The sequence below is a fragment of the Colias philodice genome, chromosome 14, assembly GCF_061535455.1.
Source record: "Colias philodice isolate Cphi_HAF_F1 chromosome 14, ilColPhil1 Martin Lab GWU primary, whole genome shotgun sequence".
NCBI lineage: Eukaryota > Metazoa > Arthropoda > Insecta > Lepidoptera > Pieridae > Colias > Colias philodice.
The window spans coordinates 11,921,365-11,934,878 of NC_143099.1; the positions used below are offsets into that span (position 1 = coordinate 11,921,365).

Genomic DNA, 13,514 nt, shown 5'->3' on the forward strand with positions numbered 1-13,514 from the left:
CTGGATTCTGGAGCAAAGCATTGCTGAAGTTTACGATCAAAGTGACGCACATGCCCTACCGATGGCTATTATTCAACTAAGACAGCTTTTGCAATCTGATCTAAAATATTTATTATATACGAAATCAATATTATATAGGACCAAGGAAGACGTAGCTGATTTGTCAAAGCGCTTGCTAAGCATTAGGCAATTTAATAAATTAATAGTAATTCAAAATTTCTAGTACTTAAGAAATAATTTTGAATACTCTACATACTCTACAGGTGACATTTAAATTAACTTATCGTATTTGTCATTTATAGACCGGGAGATACTGACACAAAATTTCGAGTCATTTGTAACAGGATGGCGGTTCTACAGGGTTCTTAGTACGCAATGACAAAAAGAAAAATGATGGTGTGAACGCTGGTACCGGTGGGTTAGTCGCGTGGGCGTTAGTCGAACTCGTCGGAAAAATAGCGAAAGTCAAACGATTTGTAACACAAAAATTTGAGAATTTACCGATAGCCCATAAAAAAGAAGTAGGCGGTAGTGTCATGCCATACTTTTCCGGTATGACTTACAGCCCGCCATACCGACGCGAATGTGTTGATTTAAAAAAAACAATTATTCAACCATTTGTACCAATCTAACTTTTGCACAGGTAACCATCGTCGTGCAGCCATTTACGAAAATCGCCATGCCATACTTTTCGGACGATTCCAAATGGTCGCCATACCGCCGAAAATCTGCAATTTTTTTTTATTTCGCCTATCTTTTTGTACCAGTATTGCATTTGGCTTTTTGGAGAGTATTTGATAAAATGTGACCATTATTATATTTGCCATACTTCTAGTAGGGGGAAAAAGTGCTGTCATACTTGAAAAATAAATTTATTATTAATTTATATAAGTGAAGATTTCCAACACCTAGATCTTTGAAATTTTGTATTTATATTCGTTAATCCTCAAACTTACAGGAAAAATAAGTGCCATACTGTTACAAATCGTTTGACTTTCGCTATTTTCCGACGAGTTCGACTAACGCCCACACGATTAAGCCGCCGGTACCAACGTTCACACCGTCATTTTTCTTTTTGTCATTGCGTACTAAGAACCCTGTAGAACCGCCATCCTGTTACAAATGACTCGAAATTTTGTGTCAGTATCTCCCGGTCTATTACTCAAATTCTGTTTTAATAAAAATGTTATTAAAGGGAACACAAATAATACAACTTTGATAGGTTCTCTCATGATAATTTATTTCATTTCCTTAACATTAAAATAGGAGTATAAAATATAAATTAAGGAATAACACAATATAATTTCATCTGTTGAAGTACAAATTACTCTACAAAAAATAAAAGAACAAATACATATCTTTAAATTTATATTTCCCTTATTTATTTTAAGTATTCATAATCATTCCATGAATTACAAAAATAATTTGAATGTTTCGGTACTAAATTCGTATTTAATCACTCATTATAATATCACAATGTTTACGTTATTCATATCATACATTTAATTTTATAAAGTACAAAATACTGTTTAAAAAACACACAAGAATAAATATTCGTTTGTAATTTATATTTCTCTATTTTACACAGTATTTGAATTACAAAATATTCAGTAGTAGGATATTTCACCAATCATTATTACTGATATTAATTATAGGGTATCTATTATAATCACTTGCAAAATCACAGCGCTAAATCATAATACACATTAAACACCATTAAACAATATAAAGCGTTTATCTCTGTTATAACATTTTGTTTTTTATAAATATCATTAAGATTATTGTTACAATTATTCTATGTATATTATTGCACGCCTCATAAGCGAAGCGTTGAGGTGGGTACTACTGTCACTTCGCGCAAAACATCTGATTTTTCAAACTTAAAATGTCTTTATGTATCATACATTGCACTTGTAAGATAATACATACACACACATATTAAGAAAAAACACTATTTTTAACGTTCATGATGTTTTTGATGTCATTTTTGTTATTTAAACTAGTTAAAAAACAGTTTAAAAAAGTTCTGTCTTGGACGTCCGTGTGTCTGTATGTGCGGATCCTTTTTCTTGTTAACACGATAGCGACCGAAATACTTTACTAATCGAGTCTTTTTTTTTCTCTTACGCTTGAGTATGCTCAGGAATAGAACCCTTTCATTTTTCAGGGTCTGATTCGATGTGGTTTAATTGTTATTAAATAAACAAAAATAATAATTAATAAATATTTATTAAAAAAAATTATGAGGCGTGCACTTTTGGATTTTCCAAATTATTTAATTATATTTCCTAAGCTTAATCTCAAAACTGTGACGTGGCCGTGTTGGGTTTTTCTTTGCCGATGTTTTCGGCTTCTAGTATAGTGTCTGGAAGGCGCACGTTGAGGGTCTCTGGCGTGGTCATCATCAGGGCAGCCGACATAAGCGCGGTGGACCCGAAGAGTACTGAAGGCAGCCAGTCGATGTAGATGGCCTGTAATTTGTTAGAAATTAGTTAAGTTTGAATTCAAGCGACAGTAGATTGAATGCTCTATGCATGATCGTAGTGAGCTATAATGAATCTAGGTGCAAATTTATAAAAATAAGCCTTGCGAAGATAAGAAACTAATAGTAGGTACATCAGACAAGATATAACATTAACAGTCAATTTAGAAGTAACGTAAATAGAACTAGGATGTACATACAAGTAGTGGCATCTGGGGCGCCACGATGGATCCCACGCGACCGACCATCGAGCAGAAGCCGAGCAGCGAGTGGCGCGCGTGCGTCGGGAACAGCTCCGACGTGTACATGTAGATGCCGCTGAAGGCCTGCGTTATGGCGATCTTGCCCACCAGGTACAAGAGCGTCACGAGCCAGGACATGCCTGTTGGATAAATATTTATTTTGATATAGAATGTACACATATGGAACGGTTATAAAATGTTTCATATGTAAGCTAAGGCCGAAAATAGGGAATTAACGCACTAAAACATTATAATGGGCATTTATATGCACATTATATGCACATACAATGTAGATTACGTAAATTACGCAAGTGGAAATAATGTCAATTGTCAACTACAGAAATTGTAGTTACTAGGTATCTTGAAAATTTAATTTTAAAGTTAAAACATTGAAAATATCTTCAAAAACAGCAAATTAACATAGCACAACAAAGGTATTTGTGATTTAAAATAACTTTCAATATTTTTTTAGTTATTGTCGTAAAACAATTACCTTTAGGAACAAACGCGATCGCGATACAGGACACTCCGCAAACCATGTAAGCAATCAGCAGAGTCCGCTTCCTTCCAATCCGATCCAACACTAACGCATTGGTGACCACCGCTATCACCTCCACACTGACCACCAACATGAAGTTCGTATACTTGTCTCCCGCCAGAGAAACAGAGTTTATCGCCAATCCATAGAACACGAATGTACAAGTTATCCACCACCAAGAACAGATGGCCAACCGTGACATTATTATCGGAGATTTCACCACTTGCATCCACAGCCCTTGTTCCACTGGTCGTTTCTCGTCTACCGTCTTCACTTTTTCATCAACGGTTGTCAACTGACGCATTATTTCTTCTGATAGCGTCACCTTGTTCATTTTAGCGGCTTTCGTTATTATTTTAAGGGCTTCTTCTTTCTTTCCTTTAGAGAGGAGCCAGCGTATGCTCTCTGGTAAGAAGTATATGTAGGATATGAAGAGAAGAGACGGTGGGTAAGCAACGAGGATGAAAGTGCGCCAATAATGGAATGTCTTTGCAAGAAGGGCAAAGCATAAACCGCCTATAACTAGCACGATGCCCAGAAACGCAGTTGTTAGCACTCGCTTGTCTTGTCCCAAGAGTTCGATAGCTAGAAAGAGAAAAAGATTATTCATTATCTATACTTTACTAATTTTTACATACAGACGTAATTACATATAATTACTAATCCCCTACAAACTTCCAAAATATATTTTACAGCTATATTTGAACAAAAAATAGCACCAAAAAGACATACAATGTGATGCGATAGGCAAATTTCATCTTAGTTGTGAAGATTCTAAGAAAATATCAAAAGCTTTAAAAATACTTACTCAAAATATAAGCAGCGGGGAAGGCACTTGCTCCCGCTACAGTCTCCAGGAATTCCACAATGACGTACATTTCGTAGGAGATAGAGAATGCTTTCAAGGAACCAATAGCACCCACCAGCGTGCAGCTGAGTACCAGCGCCCTTTTACGTCCCCATCTGTTCAATACAAGTCATTTTTAGTTACTGAATTTCATTTACTTAGTGATTCTGACACTCGATGCTTTGAAAATCAGGTTCTATTTGTTATTATTAACTGCAGGAATAGTAAAAGAGAATAAAACGAGCGAGTTGACCAAACACAGCACAGCGCAGTACAGCGCAGCATAGCTCGATGTTGATTTGTCACCCTTAAGAGAAAAAAATTATCAGACCATTAAAATACAAATTTACGAAAGATGATGCGGAATAAGAAGAAACCAATAGATGGCGCGCGGTGTGTCCCTTCAGACACATAAAACTGAAAGAATAGAATAAATTCGATTGCTCGGGCGGGTCACGAGTGGCTGAGTTGGTCAGGCATCCGCCCCGGAATGGCGCGAAGGATGCGGGTTCGAGTCCCGCCTCGTGATCGAATTTTTTCTATTCTTTATAAATTTATATTTATAAAGCATTTGAATGCCATAAAACCAAAAATATAAATTCAACAAAAAAGGTCGTGTTCCATCGTTACAATATTGTATTCACTGAAAAGTGCTTCATATTGGTTGAAATGGTTGTTAATCATCTCAATAGATGGCGCGCGGTGTGTCCCTTCAGACACATAAAACTGAAAGAATAGAATAAATTCGATTGCTCGGGCGGGTCACGAGTGGCTGAGTTGGTCAGGCATCCGCCCCGGAATGGCGCGAAGGATGCGGGTTCGAGTCCCGCCTCGTGATCGAATTTTTTCTATTCTTTATAAATTTATAAGAAGAAACCAATAAAAAAAGAAGACAGGTTAACGAAAAAATTAAGAGATGCAGTCTCACGAGTACTTAAATGTTTACAAAATCAATCATTGTTCCATAAAAATCGTCGTTTATGTTTTTCCAAACTTTATACCAAGAAACTTCAACAAATGAAATACCTGTCAGATATGTATCCTAATATGGGCACAGAGACCAGCATTCCGATGTTGTGGATGGTGCCTACCAAAGTGCGTTTCCATTCCTGACACGCCAAATTGAACTGAAAGATAAAATACGTAAGGTTTATTATGGTAAAACGTAACATTAGAATAATAATTATTGTAGTTTAAATTTTATATTCTTATACGAATATATAAAAATATATTAATACAACTTCTGCTACTAATAGAAAACTACATTATATAGTTCTTATAAAATAAAAGAAACGTTTCTTTATTTTATTGGATACATCTAATTCAATATGTATTGAAAATAAATTAATTATTATTAACCCACTTAAACTGTTTCCCAAGTAATTAGTTACTATTTAATGCTAGATCCATTCGAAGACCTATTAGGTGTCTGTGATAGGATAATTGTCAATTGTTTAATCTAAAGAATTCAACTGAATTACAGACGCACATTCAGTTAACCTTCTCACGATTTAGGAAAAACACTCTTATTTCTGTGGGTGAAACTACAACAAACCTTATAATTTTTATCAGGCAATTAAAGAATTTCTACCTTTACGTTATTTTTCAGTAACGTCACTAAAAGTGAAACATTTACTAAAATTAGTTAATTCATTTTTAACTATTCATTCACACATTCTTAGCATAAGTAGGTACCTACATCCGTACTAATAGATACCTGCTATATTAGTTTAGCGACTTCAACTGCTACAAGTTACAATAATTTTATTATTAACTTATGGGAAGTATATTTTCTATCACCAAAATTTATATTTGTCATCAAGTTGTATCACCTAATAAATAGATCTATCACCACGAAATATTTTCGTTCTCAGATAAACAAAAATTGTTCCCAGGTATGAATTATCAAATTAATGTTAATATATGTGTAAAATAAGAGATCGATAACCAATAAAATTATATTGCATTACATGAATATAAACTTCGTTCTTATAATAACAGTTTTGTTACTTAAATAATTATTAGCTCTGTGCTCAGAATGGTAGATCTGTCACCAAATAAATCGATTATCGATCCCTGACTGCGACTCCTTTTTATTTGATATTTTGTCACCAATACAGTAGTAACATTTTATTTCATTCAGATATTAAATTAATAGTATTCGTTACCAATTTAATACATCAATTTATAATTTTAATGAAAAAATGATCAAAGGGGCGGAGACAAATTGGCGCGCTTTAAAAATTGACAATTATTATGCTAGCCATAGCCAGCTATTAAACCAGAGCTGATTATTCAGTGGTTATTATTTTTAAAAATAAATATTGATTATTTTAACTTTAATTAAGTGTTTTATCTACTATTCTGCTAGCCATAAGCCAGCTATTTTAAACCAGCGCTGATTGTTCAGTGGTAAATATTGATTATTTTGACTTTAATTGTTTTATTTACTACTCTGCTAAAAATTTTATTTAAATATAATTTATACTACCAGTGGAAATTTAGAACCTTGGGAGTCTAGTTAAGACGATACACAAAAAAAAATCTACTGCTTGGCGGGCGGAGTCTAATAGCTCGCTATCGCGAACGCGGATGTGCGCGAAGTCATTCTTGCAAACTCGCCGCGCTGCCGCTGGCCGACTCGGGACAAACATGTATGGAGTCGTCATACAGTTATAATATTCTTATACATATATTTAATTGTTGATTTTAATTGGTTTTATTTTCTTGCTTATAAACAAATAATCTTCTTTTTAACAACTACTTAGACATTATTAATAATTATTATTACATATTTCGTAATGTTTACTTTATTACAAAATAATACAGGTTATAAATAATCTTTAAAATAACAAAAAATATTGTTACTCTGAAAAAATGAAATGGTACTCAATAACGCGGACTACTGAATGGATTTAGATAGAATTTGATGCTGACGTAGATATTACGTCATGCCCAGAAATGAAAGGTAATATTTCTGAAAGAAGTTATAAACCCTAATTCTTCTCAGTCAAAGTCAAGAGTGGAAGATATCACTAATACAGTAAAACTGATGCGAAACTTTGGATGTTAATTTGTATATTTTTTTGTTAGTTGTTACTTAATCACGTCAAGACTACATTACCAATTTTGATAAAATATAGCTAATTGCCTGGATTTACACATAGGATACTTTTTATCCGAACTGAACACTTCTGTGGGATAAGACAGGATTCACGATATAATCTAATTCCACGCGGGCAAAGCCGCGGTCGGAATGATATTTTTTTAAATAAAAAAATTGTTTAAAAAAAACACAAAATATATTGACGCATGTATTTATTTTTTGCATTCTATTATAATTGTAATTATTCATTACAAATAATCAAAATAAAATAGCCAGAACAAAGTTAGGCCCTGGTAGGGTAGGTAGGCAGGTACAGCAATGTGAGACGAACACTGGCTTATTTATACCAATAATAATGTATTATAAACATTAAATTAAGTTTACTTTCTAACAACAAAAATACATAATATTAGCTAATGTGAAAGCGAATCAACCAATCATCCCACAAAAATGAAATGTGCACACAAATATTCATCCAAATCGGTTCATGTCATTAGGAGGAGTGACTGCAGCGCCATCTTCCGGGCCCAATTGTGTTTCCAGATCACCCAGGAACTCAATTTAATATACTTACACAAAATTTTTCGAAATGAAAACTCACATTACTATGTAAATATGAATATAAACCTGTTTTATTACTAAGCAATTTCCCGCACAGGTGTAGTAAGTATAAATGAAATAAATATCAACATCAAATTCTTTATACAACATACTTATCTACCACCTTCTAAGAAATGTAATTCTTGAAATTATTTCGTATTTTTTTTTTAAATATAATACTACTCCAATGAGCTCCTGTTCCATATTATGTCCGCCATACTTCCACTAAGTTCACCATGATTTTTTATTTCTTTGCACTTTGTTGCTTTTTGCTAAAAATGGAATCATGCGATAAAACCAGTAGAGCTTTGATAACATACATTTTTGACTGAATAAAGGTACTTACGAAGGAGTGGATTCACATTGTGAACAATCAGTGGGTTTATTTTCCTTCTGGATTCCGGATTTCTGAACAGATTATTTATGCTATAAATGAAAAAATCTTACACATTCGTTATGTACTTAAAACAGGGGTACATATCAAACATCGTCTATAATACAATTATCATCAAATTTAAAATAAAACCAACTTACTTCATTAATTTGTTCCAATTGAAAGCATTCTTTTTCCTCCAACTTTTATGTTTCTTCTTCTTATTTTCTTTATTGTCCCCATTTGTCTCATTTTGTCTTATCGTGTTGTCACCCTTTTTTACGATTGCGCGAGCGACACAAGTTCCTCGTGTGACGGCCGTAGCGGGAATGACTCGTGCAGCGATCGGGGTAGGAAGGTACAGGGCGGCTCTCGCTATATTGGCTGGTCGCGCGCTAATTTCAAGTATTTCTTGTTTATTTCAAAACCATCGCATATTTCAAAATTCTAACACGGTAGACGTATAGGTTGTATATTTTATAGTTAATATCCAAAAAGTCGTAACTTTACGTTTGTTATTTTGAAGATGCCACAGATTAAAAAAAAATAACAATGATAACTTTGTATTTTTTTTCTATCGAGAAAATATCATGGAATCATGTTTCTAAAACGGTAGACGTATTGTGTTACTATTGAACTTTCTTGTCATGAATTTTCATCACGACAACTTTAATAATATAAAAATTACGAAGGTTTGAAAAGGGCCGTAAATGTTAGAAAAATTAATTCATCACCTTAAGTAGCAGAATCTTTTGGTTTTTTTTTTTTTTTTTTGTTAAATTTTTAGAAATATTAACATACTGGTAACATATAAATATAAATAATGTACAATTAAAATTATAAGAACTTAAATTAAATTACAATATAAAATAGAATCAAAATTATTAAGTGAAAATTCAATAAAAACACGGCACAAAAACACTCAACTTAAACCTATACTTATCACAGTTAAACTAATATCACACACTATTTCTTTGGTTAACTACGACTACAATATGCTTACAATATTGTAAGAACGCATCCCTACACTTATCCCCCAGGGCAGAAGGCAGATTCTCACCCGTCATCGCCATGCCCAATCTTTGTTCAATAGCATATCTATTGCTTGCAAAAATTGGGCACTCGAGTAACAGGTGAGGAACCGTCTCCTCAACTCCAGGCTGACATAGACACGACGGATTATCCTTCAGCTTGAATCTGTTCAAGTAGAAGGCGAATCCGCCGTGACCAGTCAGTACTTGTGTGGTGTGGTGTGTGATGTTTATTTTCCCGACTACCTTGTATGCAGCAGCAGCGCTTGGGAAAAAGAGCTTCGTGACTCCGGCCGTTCCTCCTACATCGTATCTCCTATCCCATTCGCTGATCGTATCCTGTCTCAAAATACGCTTGACGAATGAAACAGGACACAGATCGTAATCCGGTTTCCTCCTCAACCCCAGAGCGGCCTCCTTGGCTAACTCGTCTGCCCGTTCGTTCCCCTTAAGCCCCGCGTGCGCCTTAATCCAAAACAGGGAGACCTCCCGCCTCTGCAATGCAGCGTTTCGGAGGGCCGCCCGTGTTTGCACAGCCAGGGGATGACGGGAACTCAGGGTAACCGCCTGGAGCGCCGATCTGGAGTCGCTGAAGACACCGACCTTTGCCGCTCCGCTCTTGCAGGCTATGTCTACTGCTCTTTTGAGCGCTAGGAGCTCAGCCTGATAGACGGTACAATACGGTGGCAACGCAAGCTTAACGGCCTTTGTCTCGGCCTCACCTTTCCATACGGAAAGGGCGGCTCCGACGCGACCCTCAATCTTGCTGCCGTCCGTATAGACCCTATGGACGTGGCTGTCAACCACGTCGGCATAGGTGTCCTCATCTACCAAGCCGAACCCCAGCTCTACCTGCTCTGCCGGATGTGGGTCCTCAATCGCGGGTGCCATTCGTTCCACCTCCCTGTCCCTCAACACCGCCGGGTGCGACACACCCCTCCCGATCTCATAAAGCCTCGAAGCTTCGAGTATCCTGAGATCAAGAGGGAGAATCCCAGCCAACAGCATCGCAGAGTTCAGGGAGACAGTCCGATATGCTCTGCAGATCTTCAAGGCAAAACCCCGTTGAACGGTGTTAAGCCTCTTTTGGACCCCCATCTTTTCCGCTGTGGGTGCCCACGCTGCTGATGCATACAAGATAGTCGGTTCTATAACTGCGATATATATAGTCTTAACTACTTGGGGGTTAAGCCCCCAACTTACTCTGGCTGCTCTCGCTAATAGCTTGTAGCGGGCGATTGCCTTCTTGCAAACGTTCCCAACATGATCGTTGAATGTCAGGCCGCCGTCAATAATAAGACCCAGTATTTTAATATTATCGGGTGAGACAGCAATTATGACAGCTGTCCTTGTTTCGCAGAAGTGAGTATGGGCCGCGGAGAACTTCTCGACTTGTAAGTTTCACGCCACTTTATTCACAGTTACCACTGATTTAAAGGTTATATTTGCGTACATGAACTTTTGAATAATAATTAAGTACGCGACCGCTTGCGAGCACTGCGTGAACGGAACTAGAATCTTTTGAGTTTTGGTTGAAACGATGATGACAACCCTAATTGCACGCCTCATAAGCGAAGCGTTGAGGTGGGTACTACTGTCACTTCGCGCAAAACATCTGATTTTTCAAACTTAAAATGTCTTTATGTATCATACATTGCACTTGTAAGATAATACATACACACACATATTAAGAAAAAACACTATTTTTAACGTTCATGATATTTTTGATGTCATTTTTAGGGTTCCGTAGCCAAAATGGCAAAAACGGAACCCTTATAGTTTCGTCATGTCCGTCTGTCCGTCTGTCCGTCTGTCCGTCTGTCACAGCCGATTTACTCGGAAACTATAAGTACTACAGTGATGAAATTTGATGGGAATATGTGTTGTATGAACCGCTACAAAAATATGACACTAAATAGTAAAAAAAAGAATTGGGGGTGGGGCCCCCCATACATGTAACTGAGGGATGAAATTTTTTTTTTCGATGTACATACCCGTGTGGGGTATCAATGGAAAGGTCTTTTAAAATGATATAAAGTTTTCTAAAAAACATTTTTCTTAAAGTGAACGGTTTTTGAGATATCAGCTCTCAAAGTCGTAAAAAGTATGTCCCCCCCCCTCTATTTTTATAACTACGGGGTATAAAATTCTAAAAAAAATAGAGGTGATGCATGCTAATTAACTCTTTCAACGATTTTTGGTTTGATCAAAGTATCTCTTATAGTTTTTGAGATAGGTTGATTTAACTGTAATTTATTATATTTGCTGCTACGGAACCCTTTGTGCGCGAGCCCGACTCGCACTTGGCCGGTTTTTGTTATTTAAACTAGTTAAAAAACAGTTTAAAAAAGTTCTGTCTTGGACGTCCGTGTGTCTGTATGTGCGGATCCTTTTTCTTGTTAACACGATAGCGACCGAAATACTTTACTAATCGAGTCTTTTTTTTTCTCTTACGCTTGAGTATGCTCAGGAATAGAACCCTTTCATTTTTCAGGGTCTGATTCGATGTGGTTTAATTGTTATTAAATAAACAAAAATAATAATTAATAAATATTTATTAAAAAAAAATTATGAGGCGTGCACTTTTGGATTTTCCAAATTATTTTTTATTTGAACTTAATGCAATTTTCTAGTAACATAATATGATTTATTGGTGATCTCTTTAAATTAGTTTGCTTAAATACTTATTAGGACACACCTATTATAATACATACAAAAACATTTATTTGGTACTAGACCTTATATCTCAGGATTTTAGGTGATTTATTGTGGAACTGATTTTGCATTGTTTGGTGACTACATTTTGGTGACAGATCTTTTTTTTTTTTTTTTTTTTTTTTTTTTTTATTGGTAATAGGGAAGCGCTTGACCACAATCTCGCCTGATGTTAAGCTGAGATGTGGTCTAAGATGGAACGCGCTTCCCTAGAAGGTACCTGTTCACTCTACGCTTGAAGACCCCCATATTGTACTCGTCGGGGAACACAGACTCAGGAAGCATGTTCCAGTCCCTCGCGGTTCGGATAAAGAATGTGGAACCAAACCGCTTAGTCCGGGTACATGGAACGTCCACCATATGGCGATGCCTAGAGTCTGTGCGCCTCGACGATCGATAGAAGAACGGGGATGGCGGAACGATATCGTGCAGTTCCGCAGCGCACTCTCCAAAGTGTATCCGATAGAAGACCGATAAGCTGGCCACTCTGCGGCGGTGACCGAGGCTCTGGAGCTTTTTGCCTACTAGGTCATCGTCGTTTATGAGCCTCTTGGCACGCCTCTCTATCGCCTCAAGCGCCTCCAGCTGGTACTTGGCGGAACCGTCCCAGAGGTGAGAGCAGTATTCCATGCACGATCGGACTTGTGCTTGATAAAGGTTGAGCAACTGTCCCGGGCTGAAATACTGTCTCACCTTCGCCAGAATTCCAAGCTTTTTTGAGGCTACTTGGGCTTTTGATTCAATGAAGGAACCAAAGTTCAGAGTAGGCGTTAAGGTGATACCAAGAAGCTCTAGGTGGTTAGTTATCGGCACGGATACACCTTGGAAATTCGGAGTCAGGTGGAATGGACTCCGTTTAGCGGAGAATAGACACGCCTGGGTCTTAGACGCATTGAACTTGACCAGATTGGCATCGCCCCAGTCGGAGACCGCCTGTAAGGACAAGTTCATGCGGTCAACCATCGCCTCCCGTAGAGACTGAATTTGTGCCGTACTGGCTCGCGCGCTGGATACATATCTCTCCACAACAGTGCTATCGTCTGCGTACCCATAGATACCGGGTTTCAGCAGATCGTTGATGTGTAGCAGGAAGAGTGTTGCGGAGAGAACTGATCCCTGAGGGACTCCGGCATTTATAGCCATTTGGTCGGACGAGCAGCCGTCAACGACTACCCGGAGCGACCGGTCCCTCAGAAAATCTGAGATCCAGGCGCAGAGACCAGTTGGCAGACCGTAGGATGGAAGCTTGCCAATAAGACTATCATGCCAGACCCTATCGAAGGCCTTCGAGATATCAAGGGAGACAGCAAGTGCCTCACCATGATTCTCGATGGCCTCGCTCCAGATGTAGGTGGCGTACGCTAGAAGATCCCCAGTGGACCGGTTTCGGCGGAACCCGTATTGACGGTCACTGAGGAGGTCGTTTGCTTCTAGGTGTGCCAGGAGCCGGCTGTTCAGTACACGTTCCATAGTCTTACAGAGTATGGACGTGACTGAAATTGGCCTGTAGTTTGAAGGATCGGCACGACTGCCTTTTTTGGGCACAGGCTGCACGTTGGCAAGTTTCCATGATTTCGGAA

At 37.5% G+C, this 13,514-nt stretch overlaps 3 protein-coding genes across 5 annotated transcripts in view; all 3 read right to left on the reverse strand.

Moving 5' to 3' along the window:
• LOC149483101 (solute carrier family 22 member 6-like) overlaps nucleotides 1–13,514 on the reverse strand; it is a 102,114-nt gene that overhangs the window by 45,713 nt on the left and 42,887 nt on the right. The gene's annotated exons all lie outside the window — the stretch shown is intronic.
• The window catches only part of LOC149483107 (organic cation transporter protein-like), a 30,250-nt gene continuing 18,760 nt past the window's right edge, over nucleotides 2,025–13,514 (reverse strand). For 2 of the 3 annotated variants that reach the window (XM_089703171.1, XM_089703170.1), the window contains exons 3-7: nucleotides 5,136–5,236; nucleotides 4,071–4,225; nucleotides 3,218–3,847; nucleotides 2,683–2,864; nucleotides 2,025–2,471 (exon numbers count right to left, since the gene is read on the reverse strand). In XM_089703171.1, coding sequence (XP_089559297.1) covers nucleotides 2,301–2,471; nucleotides 2,683–2,864; nucleotides 3,218–3,847; nucleotides 4,071–4,225; nucleotides 5,136–5,236 — 1,239 coding nt within the window. In that variant the 3' untranslated portion in view covers nucleotides 2,025–2,300. The remainder of the gene's footprint in view (nucleotides 2,472–2,682; nucleotides 2,865–3,217; nucleotides 3,848–4,070; nucleotides 4,226–5,135; nucleotides 5,237–13,514) is intronic. The other variant, XM_089703169.1, reaches the window with a different exon arrangement.
• Nucleotides 9,111–10,532, reverse strand: LOC149483108 (uncharacterized). The gene has a single exon (XM_089703140.1). It carries the CDS (start codon nucleotides 10,315–10,317, stop codon nucleotides 9,148–9,150), a length of 1,170 nt encoding a protein of 389 aa, XP_089559266.1. The 5' UTR covers nucleotides 10,318–10,532; the 3' UTR covers nucleotides 9,111–9,147.

Coding starts and splice junctions, on each gene's coding strand:
- LOC149483108 (XM_089703140.1), bottom strand. CDS start 10,317: ATGGGGGTCCAAAAGAGGCTTAACACCGTTCAACGGGGTTTTGCCTTG.